Genomic DNA, 22,510 nt, shown 5'->3' with positions numbered 1-22,510 from the left:
CTTAAACTTTTTGACTCCCCATCTTTTGGCCACACATTATCCAACAACTGATGAAGGCCGCATGGATTTTGCAGTTGTTGGGAATTTACTAGCTAAGGATTGAAGATTTTTTTTTTTTTCAATTTTGATCCAATAAAACATTATAGAGCTGGGCATAACTAGAAAAGAAAAACCTAAAGCTATAAAAACAAAAAATACTATTAATTTAAATGGCATCTCCGGGTCTAGAATCACACTTAAAATGAAGCCAGCGCATATTTTACCATGGGAACCCTGCTTCTTCAAAGAAGAAAAAGAGTTAAGGAGGCATCTTGAGGCCCCCTAGGAGGCTAAACTGGATTCGAAGATGAAAATAACCACACCACCAGTCATCTTTACAGTCAAGAACATCCTTTTATTCAATCAGTTAAAGGTGCTGCTCTTTCTTGTTTTTCTTATTATGGAAAAGAAATTGTAATCAACACATGCATTTCACCATGAGCTCTGGAAGGCGTGTGGACTGAGAAGGGCGCCGCTCGAGGAGTTCAAACCAGGGCCGAAGCCGCCGAGGGCTCATGCTACTCTAATCGCATCCGAATGCCCCGAGTACAAAAGTAAATACAAAAGAAAGAAAATGGACGGTCAGTACCAGGGAGGGACAATGAGAGCGCCAAACACGTGTCCGTCTCTATGGCTTTCACTTATTACAGTTATTAATAAATCGCAGCCAACGCGGACGCCGGCTTCTCGGACTCGGGAAAGTGAAACAATTGCATATTTTGTTTGTGGGAGGAAGCAAGTTGTATTTAAGCCCACGTCGGCTTTTGCTGGTGAGTTTTCAAGTTAATTTTAGTCTCGCTCTGTTTTTTTTTTTGTGGCATGTGTCACTTTGGTCTAAAGGGTTTGGCTCGTAACGCTGGGATTCGAAGCTGTCTGTCGCTTTCCCTGGGCTGAAACCACTCCGTTTTTAAGGTGCTTTGTCTCGACAGGAACTTTAAAAAAAAATTAAATATCTGGTCACGTACAACCATTCAAAAGGTGCATCATCAATACAAACAGATCATAACAAATCAAATTAATTTGGTAACAAAACAAAAAAAAGATATAAATAGATCAAACTCGCCTACTCTACCCCAGCGGTCGGCCTCTTTCGCTTTCGCAGCTGAAACGCCCATCTGTCCGTGGGACGGCCCACCAGAGCTCATCGGCGTAACTTGTTCACGTACATTAACTGTTCAATGGAGAAGCTGAAGAGATCGGTATGAATACAACGTGAAGCGTACAGACAAGAATAACATGTGAGCTAACTGCATTCTGCTCAGACAACATTTTTTTCTTACTCTTTTTTTATTATTTTAAAACCCTCCATTCAGAGAAAAGGGGCACGGGGAAGGGCGATGGTTTTGCAACTATAGACTACTCCAGTGTCCAAAAGAGGCAGAAGACAAGATTACAGAGGAAGGAAAAGCAAGACAGAAAGTTTTTTTTTGTAATTTTTTACAGTTTTCTTAATTATTCAACAATAAAAAGAGGAACTAAGTCACACCGATTTCCTTTAGTACTATATATACTGCTTTGAAGAAGTTGCGGAAGGAGAAATACAGAAGTTTGAAGGAGGGGACATTTTTATTTTATATTTTTTTGTTTTTTTTCTTTTTTCTTTTTTGAGATGGGCACTCAGGATTACAAGATGGTGTCTGTGAACAAAAGGCACTTTTTAGGGACAACCTTTATGATGCTCTGAGTCTAACACTAGATCACAAAACAAATATTTAGAGTCATTTACAAGGAGGGCCAGTAGAGGGCGCTGCGAGTTCGGAGGGGGAGGGGTTCAATTTCAACTCTCTCGTTCTGATTGGTCGCCGACTTTGATTGGGATTCTGTTTGGGGGAAGCTTATTAAGAAATATAGAGTTTTTTCACCCCCAAATCAAAAGAAAATGAACTTGAATGAATATTGTGCATAAAGTATAAAAATTAAGCCTATTTCTTTTTAGGGCCATTAAGATGTTTTTGTGCTGACTGTACTTTTGACTTTTTTTCTTTTGCTATTGGAGTGAAATTACTTCTTTTTTTTTTTTTTTGAGAGGGAGATTCACCAGTTTATCAAAATATTAAAAAAAATCACATCTCCCATTACTTCATATTCCATAGTTTCTAGCTTACAATGGGCAATTTAGTTTATTCCAGCTGCATTTAAGCCTCTCCCATAAACAGGGAAGATCTTGTCATACCTTTCATACGAATTCAGAAATTTCTACTTATAAAAAGCCAGCAAATTTTGTCGGGAAGTTAAGGACAACGGTAGAAGTCCTAAAAAAACTGGAATGCATAGCATGAAGTCAAAAATCCTGCATTTAAACTAGGTAAAATTCGTAAAACTTCTTAGGCCATTTCTCGATCGCTTCGGAGAAAAGGTTGGAGGAAAAATGCCTTTTGTCACAACCTTGACCACAATGAACCCCCTCCCCCCCCTGTAGTAAATATAAAAAGGAAAAAGAGTAATGAACGTGTTTTTCCCCCCTAAAATTTGTCTTGATAACACTTATTTTTTGTCTTATGTATAATAGAGATTGAACGTACTTTGATCCATAAAAAGCACCTGTTTTATTTAGTGATATATTCTGACGTGTCGCAAAAAACTGCTTCTTCAGCCCTCCTAAGTTTTGAGAACAAATCATTACAAATGAACAATTAAAAAAAGCAGAAAAAAGGAAAGATTACAAAACAAATTCCCAAAACTTACAAAGACTGTTTTCTCTCTCTCTCTCTCGCTCTCTCTCTCTCTTTCTCTCCGCCCTGTAATTTAGAGTCCCGGACAGCGTGGACTTTACTATAATAGAAGGATTTTCACCTCTACGCTTTCCTGTACACCCTAACAATGAGACAAACACAGTTTCTACCCAAGGCATTGCACATGGCTCAATCAACACACTTTATTTTGCAATAACAAATACTTCCTGTCCAAACACAAAAGAAAATCAAAAGCCGTGCATTTTTTTTTCTTCTTCTTCTCCCTACGCTAATCAATAACGTTTTCAACGGAAATCTGATTTCCGCCGGTTAATTTTTTTTGCTCTAATTGTTAAGTGCAGAACTGGGTTTCGGGACTGGAACTTCTCAACGGATATCTGATTTACTGTATGATAACTCATGATCATGTCATACTTCAAAAAATAACTAGACTGCCACTGAGCTTATTAGGCAAAAAAAGAAAAAGAAAAAATGTATATATAAATATATATGGATATATCCTGTATATATAAAGATGTTTTGTAACTAGTGAGCTGATGCTTGTTTTCTTTTCTTCTCATAAAAATTTCACGCTCCTCTATAGCTTATATGCAAGAAAATAACCTGAATTCATGTTTAACAAATTGCATAATGGGAATACAGAGGCACTTCCTTTGATTAGAAAAGAAAAGACCATTGCCATCACGATTCTCTTGTTAGTTTTCTAGCAAAGCGATGACACGGCCGCCGTCCGGCAACAATGCTTCCCTGCAGTGAGATACATGGTCAGGCAGTCCAGTTATTTTGTGAGGTCGTCGTTGAAAGCAAAACGTTTGTTTTATCAGCGGATGAAGCTCGCACTACTGTAATTCACCCTAAAGGCTTCCCTTTGTAGTCAACCTGCGGAGGACAGTGCGTGTACCCACATACTTTTATGACAGCCATGCCGAAACGTTACCAAAATGTTGTTGTTAAAGTGAATGGTAAAGCGCGGCGTCTAATAAAAGCGGACCCCGAGCGGCCCACTCCCCTCTGAGCGCGGCTATGATATGTCACACATTCTTTTGCTCCGCAGCGAGGTCGCGTGTTCTTGGAAGACGGACTGCTGGGAGTGTAAACAGGTACGTAAACAAAACACAGAAGTGGGCGTGTCTCTAGGGCCGTCTTTATTAGTGCTAATGAACCAGGGACTTTTATTATGCCTCGCTTCAATTCATTCAAATGACTAGAATTTATTTTTTGTGAAGATTCCTATTTAAGATTAATGCCACCTAACTAAGAGCTTTACTTTTATTTTAAAACAAACAATGTATAACCTATATTTCAGACTTATGGCTTTAATTAAAGATAAAAGTTTATTTCAATTTGAATTTGAAATAAAAGAACGCAATGATTATCACAGATTTTTCTTAAAACAAATCATTTTACTATTGTAGCTTGGTCACATGGCTGTAAAGGTGCCGTCACATTTACAGTTGCTCTGTGAAATTTTGTGGACGAAATATCATAATTTAAATATGAATCTATGCAATTTTGAAAATATATCCCTAAGGAGATTTCACTTTTAAATTTTAATCAATTGAAAACTTTGAGACATATGACTTTAAATAAAAAAAAATTATAAATACAAGAATGCAAGTTTAAAATAACAGAAAAATGCAATGATTATCTCTGACTTTTTAACATTTTAGCTCGGTCACATGGCTGTACAGTAACGGTCATCGGGGTTGCCAGGTCTGTGGGAATTGGGCTACTTTCAAACTCTTGTTGTTATATTTGACCTGAAGTTCTTGTATTGAAATATTTTATATTATACCAGTGATAATACTGTGCTAGATGTTGTGAAGGAAGGCCACTGGTAGGAAGCCTTTGAGCTGTTTATCATCACTACGATACAATGCATTTCAAATGACCTAACAGTGACTGAGAAATAGTATTTTAGATATGGGAGTGACATATTTTGAGTTTTGATATTTAGGATATGACCAGTGTGCTACTTTTGGCCTGTTTTTAATTGGTCATTGGGCTAGTTTTGATTGGCCATTGGCTAGTTTTTAGCTGTTTTTGATTGGCCATTGGGCTAGTTTTGCTACGAAGACATGGCAACCCTGGTGGTCACATTTACGGTTGCTCTGCGTATTTTAACAGACAAATTACCATAATTAACAATTTCATTTATAACAATTAATTTAAAACTTATATTTCAGACATGTGGCTTTAATAATAAAAAAGGATTTGAGTTTAAATTAAAAGATAGCTTAGGCTTTTGACATAGTCAACCTTTTCGCCCACAAAATTTTGCAAAAGTGAATGCGCCTTAAGTGTGTGTGCAGGTTAGCATTTTTCATCCTATAGGAAGTAGTAACTAAAATCTGGTGCTGTCTAGTTGGCACTAAGGACCTGGATTGAATGTTTATTTCATTAAATTGCTTCCATTTGAGGCCTGAAAATGAGGACGTCCTCTGAAACATGTCTCTGGGTCGCTGTAGTGTGAGGGGTTTGTTTTTCTCCACAATAAAATGTGCAAAATGTCCTCCGTCGATCCCATTTTCAATAGTGCACGTCAAACTAGTGTTCTTCGCATATTTGTAGTGCAATACTTCTGCTGTTCGTAATTAGTTTAGTAATTGACCGAAACAGAAAAAAGATGTTTCTAATGCATGCTATTTAGCTACAAAGGCAAAACATCTTGTGTGAAATATCTTTTAGCGTCGCCTGTGTGCTGAACGTCAGCATGTTTAAGTGTTTTGAAAAAAACAACTGAAGCTTAATTCATAAAGATCTTGCATTTTTGTTATATCTGAATCCTCACCACTGAAACTGTTGATAATCCCAGCCATTGTACACTACATCCGTGTTTCTGTCTTTGTTCATCAGGTTCTTCCTCTATGTTGCCGTTGGTTTTCTGTTGGCTCTTGCGAGATGCTGTGGGTGCGTGTCAGTCCGTCACCTCCTGCTGTGATCTGAAAGTCTAACGGAGGTGGAGGAGCGGGCTTGAGGGGCGTCTGACGGTTGGCAAATACAGGGTCGAACTTTCCCTATCATATTCTGCTCACGTTTCTTAGGGTGCATTTCAGGTTGGAGGGGATTTTCAAACAGGATTTTTTTTTTTCCAGAAAACTTCCAAATTGTGTCGACAGGTTGCAGGCAGGACCTCGTCAAAGGAACCATGACTGTAAAAACACAAACAAAGCCCTGTTAGTGTTCAATCTGAAAATACATCAACTCAGTGAGGTTATTATATTATTATAAAATAATCTGTGTAGTAAGAATGGTACCAAGTACTATCAAGGCCAATACTTCACATCGATTCTTACAAAAGGATGAAAATACTACTGTAACTAACATTATACATATACTATACTTGTACTTACATTATATTTGAAAACCTTGATTCAAAATAACATTTAAAAATAAATGAAAGATTCAATAACAACAATTACAGATAGTATACAATTTCATAATTTGTTTATAATCTTTTTAAATAAAAGAAAAGTAAATAATACATTTTAAAATTAAGCTATCAAATGTATTAAATGTATTTTATTGCCACATATACTAAGTTTATAATTTAACCTATTAGAAAAATGTAAATAAACTTTATTTATTTAATCAAAATCAGGGCTGTTCAGGGTTGGGTGCTCAGCAATAGAAATAATTAAACAAAAAAACAGAAGAAAAAGACAGAAATAGTCAGCTTACCAAAGCTGCAAAATATGTGGATTAATAGTGGAATCACACACAGGTTACTTTTGAGCAACACAGGCTCTTTGAGTAAAGAATGCTCATTACTTTAATGTTTTTAATTAATTTATGAAGTCTCTGTAAACTTTATTTTTACATATTATATGTTTATATTACAATGCTGTTGTATTTTGTGCAGGTAATTAGTTTATTTGTATTCCACCACTTTTCTCACTGACACCCTCAACTCGTGAATCCATCTTCCCAAAATGACTTGAATGCACCATAAAATCTTGCTTGTGTGAATACCTATGACGCCACTAGAGGTCAGGCTTGACTCTCAGAGCGTTCAGTCTGACTCTGACCTGCTCACCATATGGGCCTTTACGCCATAGTTTGACCTGAACTAAACCAGCAAACCTCCCTTCTGGGAATGTCATGTCGAGAGCTCTGACGCATCTCTACATACCAGCACATTGACTTTATTAACATCAACAGACATTCTGTTAATGCATCTCAGGAGTTCAGCTCATAAAGTTCAAATATCAAACTGATAACGCCAATGGACAGACACTCTTACAAAGAAAAATATTAAGACAATGTTTATAGTGTGTTTAGCAGGTCATGTTGGAAATACTGTGTTTACTTTACGTCTTGTCAGACTTTTTTCCCCCTAATTTTAAGTAGAAAGCTAAATGTTATAGTGTCCTATAAAAATGTCAGCAGAAACAAATTTGTTGGATTAGACACACATTTTACTGTAAATAAGCAGATAACAGGCTATAATTATATAAAACATAAGGTAACAGCTATATCACTAAAAAAGAAGCTTATTTTACATGTCAGGCACGGCCTTTTAAAGGAAGAATAGCCCTTTACTGTACTTAAGATTTTCATGAAGGTTTATATCCTCAATAATGTGTGTGTGTGTGTGTGTATATATATATATATAAACTTTATTTTATATAGCGCTTTTAAAAAAAGGACAATGTTAAGTAAAAAGAGATGCACAAAAACATCAAAATAATATACTAAACATACTACAAACGTATACCAGATATACAAAAAACACAATATACTATATAATATAATTTTATATATAATATAAATAAAAAACTATGAACTATTTAACTATGAAATCACATAAGCAAATCTAACAAAGTGAAGGGATTTAAAAACAGTAACGGATTCTGCAAATCTGAAGACAAATCTCATACGAAAGAGAGTTCCAGAGTTTTGGAGCAAGGGAAGAAAAAAACAGATCACCTATAGTGTGTAAGCGAATACGAATAAGCGATATATATATATATATATATATATATATATATATATATATATATATATATATATATATATATATATATATGAATAATATTTTTAATATAACTTGTAAACAAACGACTGTTAAAATCGTCTAAAACTAATTATTTACATGAATATATATATACACATACAGATCAGGCATAATATTATGACCACTGACAGGTGAAATGAATAGCACTGACTATCTCTTTATCATGGCACCTGTTACTGGGTGGGATATATTAGAAGGCAAGTGAACATTTTGTACTCAATGTTGATGTGTTAGAAGCAGGACAAATGGGCAAGCTTAAGGATTTGAACGATTTGACAATGGACAAATTGTGTTGGCTAGACAACTGGGTCAGATCTCCAAAACTGCAGCTCTTGTGGGGTGTTCCTGGTCTGCAGTGGTCAGTATCTATCAAAAGTGCTCCAAGGAAGAAACAGTGGTGACAGGGTCATGGGATGGGCGGCCAAGGCTCATTGATGCAGAAGAAGAGAGAAGGCTGGCATGTGTGATCTTGACCAATTTGAGCTACAGTAGCTCGTCTGTTTGATCAGAAGTTAATGCTGGTTCTGATAGAAAGGTGTCAGAACACAGTGAATCACAGTTTGTTGCTATAGGGCTGCAGAGCCGCAGACCAATCAGAGTGCCCATGTTGACCCCTGTCCATCGCCCATGAGCATCAGAATTGGACCACGGAGCAGTGGAAGAAGGTGGCAGGCCTGCTCTGATGAATCATGTTTTCTTTTACATCATGTGGATGGCCGGCTGCATCGCTTACCTGGGGAACACATGGCACCAGGATGCACTATGGGAAGAAGGCAAGCCGGCGGAGGCAGTGTGATGCTTTGGGCAATGTTCTGATGGGAAACCTTGGGTCCTGCCATCCATGAGGATGTTACTTTGACACGTACCACCTACCTAAGCATTGATGCAGACCATGCACACCCTTTCATGAAACGGTATTCCCTGGTGGCTGTGGCTCTTTCTGCAGGATAATGCTCCTGCCACAAAGCAGAAATGGTTCAGGAATGGTTTGAGGAGCACAACAACGCATTTGAGGCGTTGACTTGGCCTCCAGATTCCCCAGATCTCAATCCAATCGAGCATCTGTGGGATGTGCTGAACAAACAAGTCCGATCCATGGAGGCCCGTTCTCGCAACTTACAGGAGTTAAAGGATCTGCTGCTAACATCTTGGTGCCACATACCACAGCACACCTTCAGGGGTCTAGTGGAGCCCATGCTTTGATGGGTCAGGGCTGTTTTGGCAGCAAAAGGGGGACCAACACAATATTAGGAAGCGTATTATATTTTAATATAACTTGTGCCCAAACAACATTCAATATGATAATTATGTATAATATATGTTTAAAATAATATATAAAGTGATTGTATATAAAATAAATATATTATAATAGCACTATATACAGGTCCTTCTAAAAAAATTAGCATATGTGATAAAAGTTCATTATTTTCCATAATGTAGTAATAAAAATTTAACTTTCGTATATTTTAGATTCATTGCACACCAACTGAAATATTTCAGGTCTTTTATTGTTTAAATACTGATGATTTTGGCATACAGCTTATGAAAACCCAAAATTCCTGTCTCAAAAAATTAGCATATCATGAAAAGGTTCCCTAAACGAGCTATTAACCTAATCATCTGAATCCACTAATTAACTCTAAACACCTGCAAAAGATTCCTGAGGCTTTTAAAAACTCCCAGCCTGGTTCATTTCTCAAAACCGCAATCATGGGTAAGACTGCCGACCTGACTGCTGTCCAGAAGGCCATCATTGACACCCTCAAGCGAGAGGGTAAGACACAGAAAGACATTTCTGAACGAATAGGCTGTTCCCAGAGTGCTGTATCAAGGCACCTCAGTGGGAAGTCTGTGGGAAGGAAAAAGTGTGGCAAAAAACGCTCCACAACGAGAAGAGGTGACCGGACCCTGAGGAAGATTGTGGAGAAGGACCGATTCCAAACCTTGGGGGACCTGCGGAAGCAGTGGACTGAGTCTGGAGTAGAAACATCCAGAGTAACCGTGCTCAGGCGTGTGCAGGAAATGGGCTACAGGTGCCGCATTCCCCAGGTCAAGACACTTTGGGCTACAGAGAAGCAGCACTGGACTGTTGCTCAGTGGTCCAAAGTACTTTTTTCGGATGAAAGCAAATTTTGCATGTCAATCGGAAATCAAGGTGCCAGAGTCTGGAGGAAGACTGGGGAGAAGGAAATGCCAAAATGCCTGAAGTCCAGTGTCAAGAGAAATTGTGAAGAGAAAGTTGAGAGACGCAAGACCCATCACTCTGGATGAGCTTAAGGCCGCTATCGAAGCATCCTGGGCCTCCATAACACCTCAGCAGAGCCACAGGCTGATCGCCTCCATGCCACGCCGCACTGAAGCAGTCATTTCTGCAAAAGGATTCCTGACCAAGTATTGAGTGCATAACTGAACATAATTATTTGAAGGTTGACTTTTGTTGTATTAAAAACACTTTTCTTTTATTGGTCGGATGAAATATGCAAATTTTTTGAGATGAATTTTTTTTTTCATGAGCTGTATGCCAAAATCATCAGTATTAAAACAATAAAAGACCTGAAATATTTCATTTGGTGTGCAATGAATCTAAAATATATGAAAGTTTAATTTTTATCATTACATTATGGAAAATAATGAACTTTTATCACATATTTTTTTAGAAGGACCTGTGTGTGTATGTATGTATGTGTGTATATATATATATAACTCATGAGATAAACATACTTGCACAAGAGCTCTTGTCAGGATGTTTATGGAAACACTTTTGCGTTGACTAGTCAGAAAGTGCTTGAGCGTTTGACATGTGACTGTGACGCTGTAGTGCTGTGCTCTATCGGTGTGAAGAGCTGCTCCGGATTACAGCGAGAGCTCGGCTCAGCGTTCCAATGAGAGAGAGCAGGATTGTTTCTCCTGATTGATTTTTACAAAACTCTCTAGAAGTCAAATCCTGGAAACACTTTGGCTGAGAGGGTCTGGGAGGAGGGGTCGTGGGTAACTTTTGTTCTGGTTGACTCTTGCAGGTCATGCAAACACCCCCGGCACATCCCATCTATTCTCCCCCTGCCGCTTGCCCCGGGCCAAAGCCCAACAGCTACTTGGGCCAAGTAACTCTTCCCCTCTAAGCTGTACTCCTCCCTCTCGCAATCCCATCTTCCCCCTGTAATCCTTGGCAGTGACCATTTCTATCCCCCCACCCCACACACACAAACCTCTCAAGTTCAACTGCCTGTGACATCATGTCTCGTTGCTGTGGGCAACCAGACAGTTGGGACGTGACTTTTCAGTTTAGGGGCCGTGCTTAAACTTTGCCTCTCTTTTCTCCAGCCCCGTCTAACTTTTCCGCAGTTCTTTCCTTGTTCCTTTGGATGGGAACTGAGAGAACTTCCCCATATGGAGCTGTACGGACCTAACGTTGGCCCACAAATAATTTAAACACTTAAAAGGCACAGGTTTGAATGCTACAGACCAAAATATCAAATGCAACATTATCTTTTCTCTTCATTAACGTCACTTTTCATTGTCAGAGTCTTTTGATAAAACTGCCGTTGTGGTGATTTGTAGTGGGGTTTTTTTCTTCTTCATACAGGTGAAGATAATCACATCAACTATGAAAATGGTACAATAAGTGTCACAAAGCTTCTATCACCTAAAACAAAAACTTGATTTATCATTTTTTTAAGTTCTTTTTGTGTGATGCTTTTTAAGTGTTCTTTTGCTATGTCTCCTCAAAATACACGCCACTTGCTTTGATTTTCTGTTACTGACCTTCAAACATTGTCAAGTTGAACTTAACTGCTCAAATACCCTTTAGACCACTTGAAAGTTCACTGATACCTTCAAGAAACTTCTCTTGAAATTATAAGTAATGCACATTTACATAAAAATGAAATCAATTGATTTGTTTCGCTATTGTATCACTGCCTCTTGCTTTTAGCGTTTATTAATGGTTGGATTGAATTGAATTGAAAAAAAAAAAAAAAAAAAAAATATTGTATTTCAAAAATTTTCACTCCCTCTACCTTATACCATTTTATGTATTTAATATTTTATATATATATATATATATATATATATATATATATATATATATATAAATAAAATATACACATATGTGTGAATTTTGAATGAATCTTCGCAAAACGTTCACTTGCAATCCCCAGCTATGCTAATTCATTTCACTAAAGTTATTTAACTCTGAGAGGACAAAAGGAAAGTGCTTGCTCTATCTTCTTTGGGGTGAACACATTGGAAAACGTGCAAAATCAGACAAAGCGAAGTCACTGCCAAGAAGTCACGGTGGGAGAGAAGAAGAAGAAGCCACCAGCAGAGGGTGATGGCGAGTTGGGAAACGAGTTAAAGAAGGGGGAAAAATACTGAGAATTGAGGAAAGGTTAAGCAGAAAGGGAGGGAAATTAATGGTCAAATCCAGAGAGGCCAACCAGCAGAGGGAGGAGGTGAGAGCGCGTGAGTTAGCGACTTCAGATGGTCACCATGTGTTGAGGAGCAGGGAGCCGGCCTGGGGCGGGTGTGGTTTACACATTAATGAGTAAAGTGTACCGGGTGATGGAGGAGGCGCAGTGTGGTGGCCGCGCATTCGCAACGCTCAAATCAACTACACCGCGCCGATCAGCTTGAGTTATCGCAGGCCCGCTCCAGATGGGCCCGTCACCGCATAGCAGAGAGCATCATGGGAAAGGATGAAAGAATGGAGGGGAGGCGCAGGCTAACATGCTAAGAAAGACGATTTCAAACACTCAAGCACAAGCAATGAGGTTTGTTTTGATTAAACCAATCACCTGTGTCTGCTGGGGTATGTTCAGAAAGTTGTTGTCCCGTGATCCGATGCTGACAAACCTGTTGGGAGCTGTGGAGCCTGGCGTGGAGTATGCTGAGAGAGAGACAGAAAAATATCAATAAAAAACAAACATAGGAAAGCGTTTCAGCAAATCTACCATTTAGATTTAGCATTTTCATAAACCAGAGCCCTATATAAAGTAATTAAAAGAGCAATTTGAACAAAAAAAATCTCAATATGAAAAGATCAACTAATTCTGGCGAATTGGCTGAGGCTTTGTGTGAATTTCACAAAATATATAGGTGAAAACCGAAACTTTCCTGTACTGAATGTACTTCAAGAATTTATCATCAATGAAATGCCGTTTTGATTGTTATTGGTTCACACAGATGAAGATCAGTAGAATAAAATGTTTTTTTAGTCTTGAATCATTATCAAATTTAGGGCAGTTTGGGGTTTCAGATTTATTTGATGGACTCCATAGTGTAACTTTTCATCAAATATGGAGATCTAAAACAAGGAGAAAAAAAAACAACTAAGACAAATTAGCCATATTTGTTCTACAGTTTGCTGTTAGCAAACATTCAAAAATATATGAAATGCAGCTTTGTTCATTCCACAATATATTTTTTAATTATTAACAACCATTTGTTAAATGAGATGACATTTTTGGAGGTTACATATTAATCTAAACAGAATCATTTTAATCAGTGTAACACACATTTATCATACTGTTGTTATGACTATTACTTAAAAAAACTTTGCTAAAAGAGGCCATGTGTATTTTTTTAATTACTAAAGGGGTTTCAGGCCATTCGTTTTGTATCTTCACCCTTAACAATCCCTGCTAACCGTGGTAAACTCATTGTAATGCATGACCAGTATATGCTTAATGCTTTAACATGAGCAAATAAACTACTTTCCAGGAGTGGTAAGTGCATTCTGGAGAATCAGCAACATATAAACACATAAAAAGACACAACACACACAAACAACATAAAAAAAACAATAGAGCCAAAAAATAATACATAAATGAAACGGAAGGGAAAATAAGAAACATGAAAGAAAAGAGGAAAAGAAATGCAAGTGCTCCGTCCAGTGCCCCGTCTGTGGTGAATGAACATTTTTGGTCTAATTCTCCACCCCGATACGCCGCCTCCTTTCTGAACGGCCTAAATTTGGTTTGTGTACGGGACAAACTGACCTAAAGACCAGCACTGGAGCTCAACTATCACATTTCCACAAGCCAAAAGCTAACCAGCAATGTGAATGTAACCAAAACAAACTCAAATCAAACCAACATAAAAAAATTACAAAGCATGGATTCCCTGTGTCTCACAATCGACTGTTGGTTTTTGGAGTGTAAAGGCTCTTCAACGCACTGACCAGCACAAACCAACCTGGACCAAGATGAAAGTTCAAGATGGTCTAAGCTGGTCTTTGTAGTCGGGTAGATACACACTCTTCTATGTTGTTTTGATTTTCACGCCAGCACTGTCCAATAACCAAAGGCTGCATTACAAAGTCAGCGACAGTTGTTTGAACTAAAATGCATTTTAAAAAAAAAACGTAATTTAGAGTCCTCTGCCCTAAATTTGCACCCTTCAATACGGAGGCCCTAAGGGGACATCAGATGTGAAAAAATGAGATGGGAGGGAAAAACTATATTTGTGTGTCTTTGCGTTATCTAGAAAAATAACTGCATTCCCCCCAAGAAACAGCATTCACTCACAAAAGCACTGAAATATTTTTTTCCTCACGCTTAATATCATTTTCATCACAAATGGGAGCAAAATGCAAAGCGTCTCAGGAGGACACCAGAGTTTTGTAACTGAATGCAACATTTCTCAGAAGAACACACAAAGGTTTTATGAATATTTGTAAAGTTTCTCAGGGGAACGCAAACGTTTTGCGAGAGAACACAGTTTCTCGGGGGAGAGTTTTGTGATCGAACTAAACGTTTTTATGAGAATGCAAACATTTTGCAAAAGGCGACCGTGCATAATCAAATGAAACGTTTCTTAGAGGAACACAAAAGTTTTCAGAGTGAATAAAAAAAAAAAATTCACGAGAGAACAGTTTCTCGACTGTTCTCTTCTTTTTTTTAATCAAACGAAATGGTTCTCAGGGCAACTCAAAAGTTTCGCAAGAGAACCCAAAGTTTACTGAGTGAATGCAAATATTGCTTAGGGGAATGCAAAAGTTTTGTGATAGAACACGAAACCATTGCAATATAGTTTTCCTCCCAAATCATTTTTTCCCCATCATTATGTTTCTTTATGGGCTCTGTACTTTAGTGACATTTTTGATGGGTGTTCAACGGTTAACCCACTAAAACTGATGCCTGAAAATTAGGATGCATAAAAAAAGACCTGCACGAAAATTGCATTGGTTTCATTCAGATTGAAAAAATTAAATAAAAGTAGTAAGGACTTGTTCTGACCCAACAGTTAGTGCTACCACGATAATTACGAATGATGGGCAGTAGATGTTAACTCAAGGAACACAAACTAGATGACAAAAATCGGCCAAGCTGTGGCTAGACGACTGGGCTTTCTCCCAGCCTTCGAGGGGTTTGGTGGAATGGGGGGGGGGGGGGGGGGGGGGGTCACTTACACGGAGATGTGGGTGAGGTGAGTCCGCCATCGGGGGGCGTGCTGCTGGGTTTAGAGTCTGGCATTGGGAGGGGCACTGGACGCGCCACAGGGGGGGGTGGAGGCAGCAAGAAGGAGCCTGGCATTTTGCTCTGGCCGCTCCCGTTCGGCTGCAGACGACACAAACAGGGTGAGGAGTACGGACACGCCCGACACCCCACAAATGGAAAAAACAACGCAGACTCGCTCCAAAAAATAAATAAATAAAAGGAATGGCGGGTGGCTGGTAGTGGAAAGTGTTGAGAGGGAAACAACCAAAAGGATGGTAAATGTCTGTTTGCTTTTGTTTATGAAAGAGTGTGTTTGTGTGCGTGTTTGTGTGTCGACTTCACCACAGGCACAGACAGGAGCAGTGGAGGAACTGGAGAAAAACAAAAATGGAGGACTTTAGGCAGAGGGTGAGGAAGAAGAAGAAATGGGCGCACGAATGGTGAGGTGAGCTTTGGTCCATGGAATGATGCCAAATAAAAATCAGGGCGCGAAAAACCAAAAACCAAAAACAAAAGCAACGTTCACAACGCTGAAAAAATGGCAGAAGCAGAACTGAGGAGGGGATGCGCTACGCTGAAACGCACAAAGGTCGTCAGCCGTTGCTCAGATGGGTTTTATCGTGGAAGTGGACAGAGAAGAGAGATTAACTCAAGATCGTCTAGACAAGCACAAGATACATAACAGCGACCGATTAGTCGGTCTCAAAGACAAGGAACGCACACATTTGTCTTCATGTATGCAGTTACTATTAGCCGTACAGTATATCAAAAAATGATGTGAATTAAGTGTGAGTAATTGTGTGTGTATATCTAGTAAAATTACATACATTTCTGCATTATTTAACACTCTTTTGGATGCTTGCTAACAGCAAACTTCAATCTTAGCAGGTCTATTAATTGCGACGGATGTCTTCACAAGCTCAGTTTAACCAACATTACTTTAAATGCGTTATATCTTTTCATTTTATAGTTGAGGCAAGTATGTTTGCTTAATATGACAACCAAGTTCTGTTTCATCAACATTTGGTTTGGAAGGATGAGAAAAAAAAGTCCTATAGAGTATATAATGTGCAGTATGTCACTGCTTAAAGATATTTCCAGATATATTTAACAAAAACAGTATTGTGTATGCAGTAAGCAATGAAAACATTTTTATACAGTAGATTGTGTCAATGGCTGTGTTGAACAAGTTGAACAGATTGCATTGTGGGATACAGTATCCCATGAAGTCTTCTCTGTTGTATAATGCATACTGGGTATTTTATGCAAATGTTACATTTGCATAATGTTCACAGTATACATGCTCCAAAAATAGTATGGGCAGTACGATGCTGTACGTTGCCATTCCTAACATTCGCTATTAACTCTTTCCCCGCCAAACACAGAATTTTCCGTTATTTGTATTAAACGGAAATTTCTGTGTTTTGACTGTCAGAAGATAGGGAATTCTATCTTCTATTCTATTCACCACCTATTATGCATCTTCTGAATGAGTACTGAATTTCCTGATCAAAACACACGCCAGTAAAGCCGGGTGCACACTGCGATTTTGCCCGCGATTTGGAGGTCTGAGACAAATTTGGCAAAATTTTAACTGATGTTTTTGTTCGTTAGTTTGACGTTCACTAACACGGTCAGCCGATTAATGACCGCTGCGATCAAATTTTACCTCAGACGAAATTCTGACAGTGTCAGAAGATTTGGTGCACAATCCTGCAGTGTGACTTCTCCTACGACGACAGTCAAATATCTCGTTTTTTCAAGACAAACTATGACCAAAACGAGAGCTGGAGATTTCTTTGTAGCCAGCATTTCAGTCTTGCGTGTAATGCAGCTCACTGTCACCGAGCGCGTCATTTATTGACGACATAAAACTCTGTTTTTAGCGCACCTTGAGATCTTACAGTGTGACATGGCTTACATCGGGGATCATGTTCATACAGTCTGACAAGGAACATAAGCAAAGGATTTTGAAAAATCGCACAGTGTGCAGGACCCATAAGACGAAGTAAAACAAGTGATCGTATGTAAACAGATGCATATGAAAAATAACGGGATCATTAAACATCATATAAATCAAAACTATCTAATGTTACTGACTGAAATGTGGACCCAGGATGAGCTACAGGACTGTGAAGCTTTAGGGGTGTTGATGGACTGATCTACTCCATCGGTGTTTGATCATCGCTCTGAATCTGATCTGGATACAGTTCACAAAAATGTGATTTTCTCAGCTTTTTGTTCAAAATGTTGCTTTTTTATGAAACCTTACCCATATTCAAGTGTTGATAAAAAAAGGAATGCAAGAAGCTAGAATAAAATGGTTTCTATGGGCTATTCCATTTTGGTGAAAATGGTCAAAAACCCTGGAGGTGGCTGGCAACTTTTTTTTTACACGCTGACGGGGAAAGAGTTAAACCAGTCTGTGTTTAGACAGAGAACAGCTGCATAATGAGTTTAATTCAGAAGTTCACACCGACACTCCCTCTTACCTGACCGCTAGCCTGTCCTGACCCGTCGGCGCACACAAACTGCACAAACTCCTTGAGCGGGTCCTGTCCCGGGTGGTGGTGGTATCGGATGGTGGGATGGGTGAAATACGGGCTGGACTGCTGGATGATGGATGGCGAGGGGAAGTGCAGGGAGGACGCTGAAGCACGGGGACTTCCTGCTGACAGACAGACACACACACAAAGAGAAGGGTTAGTGATAGATATTATACAAGTATAGTAGTATATTAATAATGAGTCCAAGCAAGACTGACACACAAGGATACAACAGATGACATGAGATGGAAGTGACGGAAAGCAGTTCAGGAAAAATGGTGAGTGTGTGCCCTTACTATAATTGGGGACAAAACTTCCCAGCACAGAGCTAATTTGGACAAAACCTCTGGTTTTGATGGTCACTTTAACACATTCTGTTGAGTATAAGTAACTCTGCACCTACATATCTACTAACTCTCATTAGAGTGTTCTTGGAGTATTAGTAGACTGGTAGGGGTAGAATAAGTTGACATGTAGTTGCAAAGTTACTTAAGTCAGTAGAATGCCTGTTGGAGGAGCATCACAATAAAGAGTTAGCAGATATTAAGCAGACAGTCTACTATTACTCTAGTGAGAGTTAGTTGACATGTAGTGTCAAAAAGTTACATAGAGTCAACAGAATGTTCAAAATAAAGTGTTACAAACCTCCCTTTGGATCCCAGGGGATGTCATCATAGGTAAAACATACTTTATTGTTCTTTTAAAATCTCAAAAATGCTAAAAGTTGTCTTTTAGTTGGGTTAAATATTTGGGTTAAGCTTTTACTCTGCAGTAATGTATGTATGTTGTGTGTGTAAACATGTAGAAGTAAACGTGTGTATAAACCGTGTGATCAGTGTTGTTTGAACCCTAGTGAACACGCACTGAATCAAACACTGTGTTAAAATACATGTGGTTCTCTCTTTCTTTCTCACACTCTGTTTAAACCTCTCTCACCAACTCAAAATATTATGCAGACACGCAAACACGCTATCCAAGTGAAAAGCCTCTTAATTGCCTTTATTTAACATAATATTGCGACATGGATGGTGTATACATCTTTAATTTAAATTGTCAAGAGAGCCCCCAAACTATCCGTCTGTCTATCGGCCACAAGCATGTAAGACACTGCGTGATTGCTTTCAATGTATTTCAATGTGCGCAGTTTGCTCACGGCATCTCTGTGAAATATTGCTTCCAGATTTTTAATGACCTTCTTCTTCATTAATTAGACAGTAGGAAATGATATGAAGGCACATAAACAAATAAAACATATTGATACAAGGATCTCAAGTATGTTTCATGGGAAAAATATATTTTGATATTTTTTTGGTATCAGCACAACCCTAATGTGAATGAACTGCACTCTTCTCCCGACTGGCGAGTGGAGGGGTGATGGGTCTTGTCTCCTCCAGCCAAGCGGGGCCCCCAGCTGCCCGGGACAGTCTGCCAACTTCCAGAGCTTCCCTGTAACCCAGACGCGGGCGCCTCGCTCCCAGGCAAGCCCTGCTTTTCACCCTCTCTGCCGTGCAGACTGCTATTCCCTCCTCTTCCTCCGTTTCTTTCACTCTTTCATCATCCACACTTTAATCCCATTAGAGAATGGGATGGAGCCAAGGCTTCAAGGAGGCAAATGGCACCACAAACTACCACCACCAAAGACCCCCTCCCACATGGAGTGACTACACAACAACAGCTCTAAATACAACCGCGCTACACAAACAACACATGGCCACACAACACGAGGGCATCGCTAGCATAAGGGCAAGACTCAATCCAAATGTATATGACACCACACAAAAAACAAACTCAAAGAAGAGATATATCTGTCCGTCTGTCCATCTATCTATCTATCTATCTATCTATCTATCTATCTATCTATCCATCCATCCATCCATCCATCCATCCATCCATCCATCCATCCATGTCCGTCTATCTATCTATCTATCTATCTATCGATCTATCTATCTATCTATCTATCTGTCTATCTATCTATCTATCTATCTATCTATCTATCTATCTATCTATCTATCTATCTATCTATCTATCTATCTATCTATCTATCTATGTCCGTCCATCCATGTCTGTCTGTCTGTCTGTCTATCTATCTATCTCTGTCCGTCCGTCCATCCATGTCTGTCTGTCTGTCTGTCTGTCTGTCTGTCTGTCTGTCTGTCTGTCTTTCTGTCTTTCTATCTATCTCTGTCCGTCTGTCCATCCATGTCTGTCTGTCTATCTATCTATCTCTGTCCGTCCGTCCATCCATCCATGTCTGTCTGTCTATCAGGCTATAAAAAAAAGTCTATCAGTCTATCAAAATGTTTGTCTAACTTTGGTCCATTTACATTTGTTCCCTTCTTTTTCGTCTTGTTTAACTGATAACGGATAACAAAATACTTCTGAACATTAAAATTTCAGTTTTACAATAAGGTGAGCCTTGTACAGCAGTTCAATTGTACAGAGTAGATACATACTTTGATCACGGCTGCACAGCATTTCGATAATATCTTACAAGCTCACGCACATCCAGCGGGAGGAGAATGAAGTCGGGAAATGGAGAGACCAATCACCAACCAATCAACATTGATGGACAGACAGACAAAAAAATAAAATAAAGACAAATCAGCCTCGGTACAGAGGAGAAAAAGGGTGGGGGTGGGGGGGGGACGAATGGCGAACGCCTTCACCCGACCCGACCGTGGTGTAAACACGACCTCGCGTCTCCCCGAACTTCACCACATCCGACCCCACCAGGGGGCGTGAGGGAGCAGGACAGGAAGGGGAAGGATGTGGGAGGTGGGGTGGAGGGGGGCTCTGAACTCTCACCTGGTCTTACACCTGCCAGCATGGGCAGCGGGTGATGGGTGAACGGCATGCGTGCAGACCTCGTATGGCCGGACAGAGCGCTGAAATCGAATTTCCCCGACTTCTTAAGAGAACCAGGCGACGAGAGTCCTGGTAAAAATGGGATCAACAAAATGGCAGAACAGAGATGTGGATTTAATTAAACAGGGTTTTGCTTCTTGATCTTCATCTAAAAAAAAAAAAAAAAAGATCTTATCCATCTCAGCTTCCAAATTGCTACAAATTTGCTGATAATAATACTAACAAAAGTATTTTAATCTACAGTTAAGACACTTCTAGGGATTTTTTCTTTCTTTCTGTGAAGTATAGAGAAGCCAGTCACACTGCAAAAACAATTGTATTAAATCAATATTTTCTCTCGTTTTCTAGTAAAACTTTCTTTAAAAGAAACAAATATTTGCCTATGAGACAAGAAAAATAAACTAAAAAAAGAAAAAGAAAAATGTTTTCTTTTTCTTACCTCATAGGCAAATGTCTTAAGAATATTAACAATACAATTTAAAGATTAAAAAAATTATGACATTTAAATAACATTTCTTTGAAAAAAAGACTTAACGCATGTCATTCAGATTCATGTTTAGATCATTATACTTGAAAACGAGATGAAATATTGCTTAAGATGATTTTTCCTTTTTTTTCAGCAGTGCGGACAGGTCCAGAGCTTTGCTTTGAAGCAGTGGAGTTCAGGAAAGTGTGGGATAGGGTCGGGACAGGGCCGGGAAGGGAAGGGTCTCTGCAGTGGTAAGTCGGAAAATAGATGCCACGACAGCAGATCCCATAATAACTCATGTCAGTCAGTCAGTCAGTCAGTCAATGGAAAGACTATAGTGTCAAAACTTCAATGACCATTATCCAATTTCCAATTTCGATAATTAAACAAAAATCACAGGAATTGAATGAATTATATTTTAAAATATATTACAAAACAACATCTATATTTCGCAATATTACGGTATATTACTTGATATCACCATTGGCCTTTAAAATAACTGGACTGACCAACCATTACTTAAAGTCCGAAATCATGGAAAATGTGCAGAATCAATCTAGTTTTGCCATAAGTTAAGAGGTAAAAAAAGAATTGCAATTTACAAACGATGGGTTAATCTTCAACGTTTTAACAGGTTTCTACTGGTCAGGATATCCAGCCAATGAGCAAACAATAGAAAACTCTCACTACACGTCACAGAGTAAGCATATTTACTTAAAAAAAACTTGTCTGGTTTATGTGTGTCTATGTTCAGATTAACTTCAGAATTCCAATATACTCAAGCAACCGCATTAGTAATGCCAACTGAACTGAACGACACGCTTTCACAAACCAAATGCAAATGAGCGAATAAATGTAAATACAAACCGTTTACAGACTCTGACATAAAAACACCCTAAACGTCAACCAAATCAGAGGCTCTCACTTGAATTTTCAGTGCTGAGGGAAAAAGTAAAACACAAGCGGTTCTGTTCCAGTGGCAGGTTCGAACGCTCATGCCAAAAAGAGGAGGACAGGCGGGAAGCGTGATGTGAGAATGATGAGGGAAATGAAAGGAGAAACTATGTGATGGTTTGGTCTTCTCATATATAATGCCGCATTAATGTGTCATCCTGATCCTATAAATGTCAAACCGAGGCCGCAGGGCTTCTAGCCTGAGCTGTCCTGAGTTTGGCATAAACACGAGGACTGAATATACGCTGGGCTCACCCAGTGACCCAGAAACACGACCAAACATGCCAGGACTCGGGAAGGAGAGGAAAAGGAGTTTACCATCAAATCCTCTGGCTGGTTTTGAGGGAAACAATTATCAGAAGTGGTTATTTTAAATACCCAATTTAAGACGCTAAAGAGCCATGCGAGGAAGCCACAAATCTGCCAATTATGCTAATGCCACGTTTAATGTATATCTGGCTCTATGAATGATTTAAAAAATCTGAGACAAA

At 39.0% G+C, this 22,510-nt stretch overlaps 1 protein-coding gene across 14 annotated transcripts in view; it reads right to left on the bottom strand.

Moving 5' to 3' along the window:
* Positions 1 to 2,072: 2,072 nt before the first annotated feature.
* nfixb (nuclear factor I/Xb) overlaps positions 2,073 to 22,510 on the bottom strand; it is a 205,071-nt gene continuing 184,633 nt past the window's right edge. For 6 of the 14 annotated variants that reach the window (XM_067422344.1, XM_067422363.1, XM_067422416.1 and 3 more), the window contains 5 exons: positions 20,537 to 20,665; positions 17,678 to 17,856; positions 15,158 to 15,305; positions 12,543 to 12,634; positions 2,073 to 5,884 (listed from right to left, as the gene is read on the bottom strand). In XM_067422344.1, the coding sequence (XP_067278445.1) occupies positions 5,870 to 5,884; positions 12,543 to 12,634; positions 15,158 to 15,305; positions 17,678 to 17,856; positions 20,537 to 20,665 (563 nt within the window). In that variant the 3' untranslated portion in view covers positions 2,073 to 5,869. The remainder of the gene's footprint in view (positions 5,885 to 12,542; positions 12,635 to 15,157; positions 15,306 to 17,677; positions 17,857 to 20,536; positions 20,666 to 22,510) is intronic. The other 8 variants (XM_067422353.1, XM_067422451.1, XM_067422400.1 and 5 more) reach the window with 6 other exon arrangements.

This window comes from Pseudorasbora parva, chromosome 2, assembly GCF_024679245.1.
Source record: "Pseudorasbora parva isolate DD20220531a chromosome 2, ASM2467924v1, whole genome shotgun sequence".
Taxonomy (NCBI): Eukaryota; Metazoa; Chordata; class Actinopteri; order Cypriniformes; family Gobionidae; genus Pseudorasbora; species Pseudorasbora parva.
Note: the sequence above shows the minus strand (reverse complement) of the source record. Positions and strands in the feature narration are given on the sequence as shown.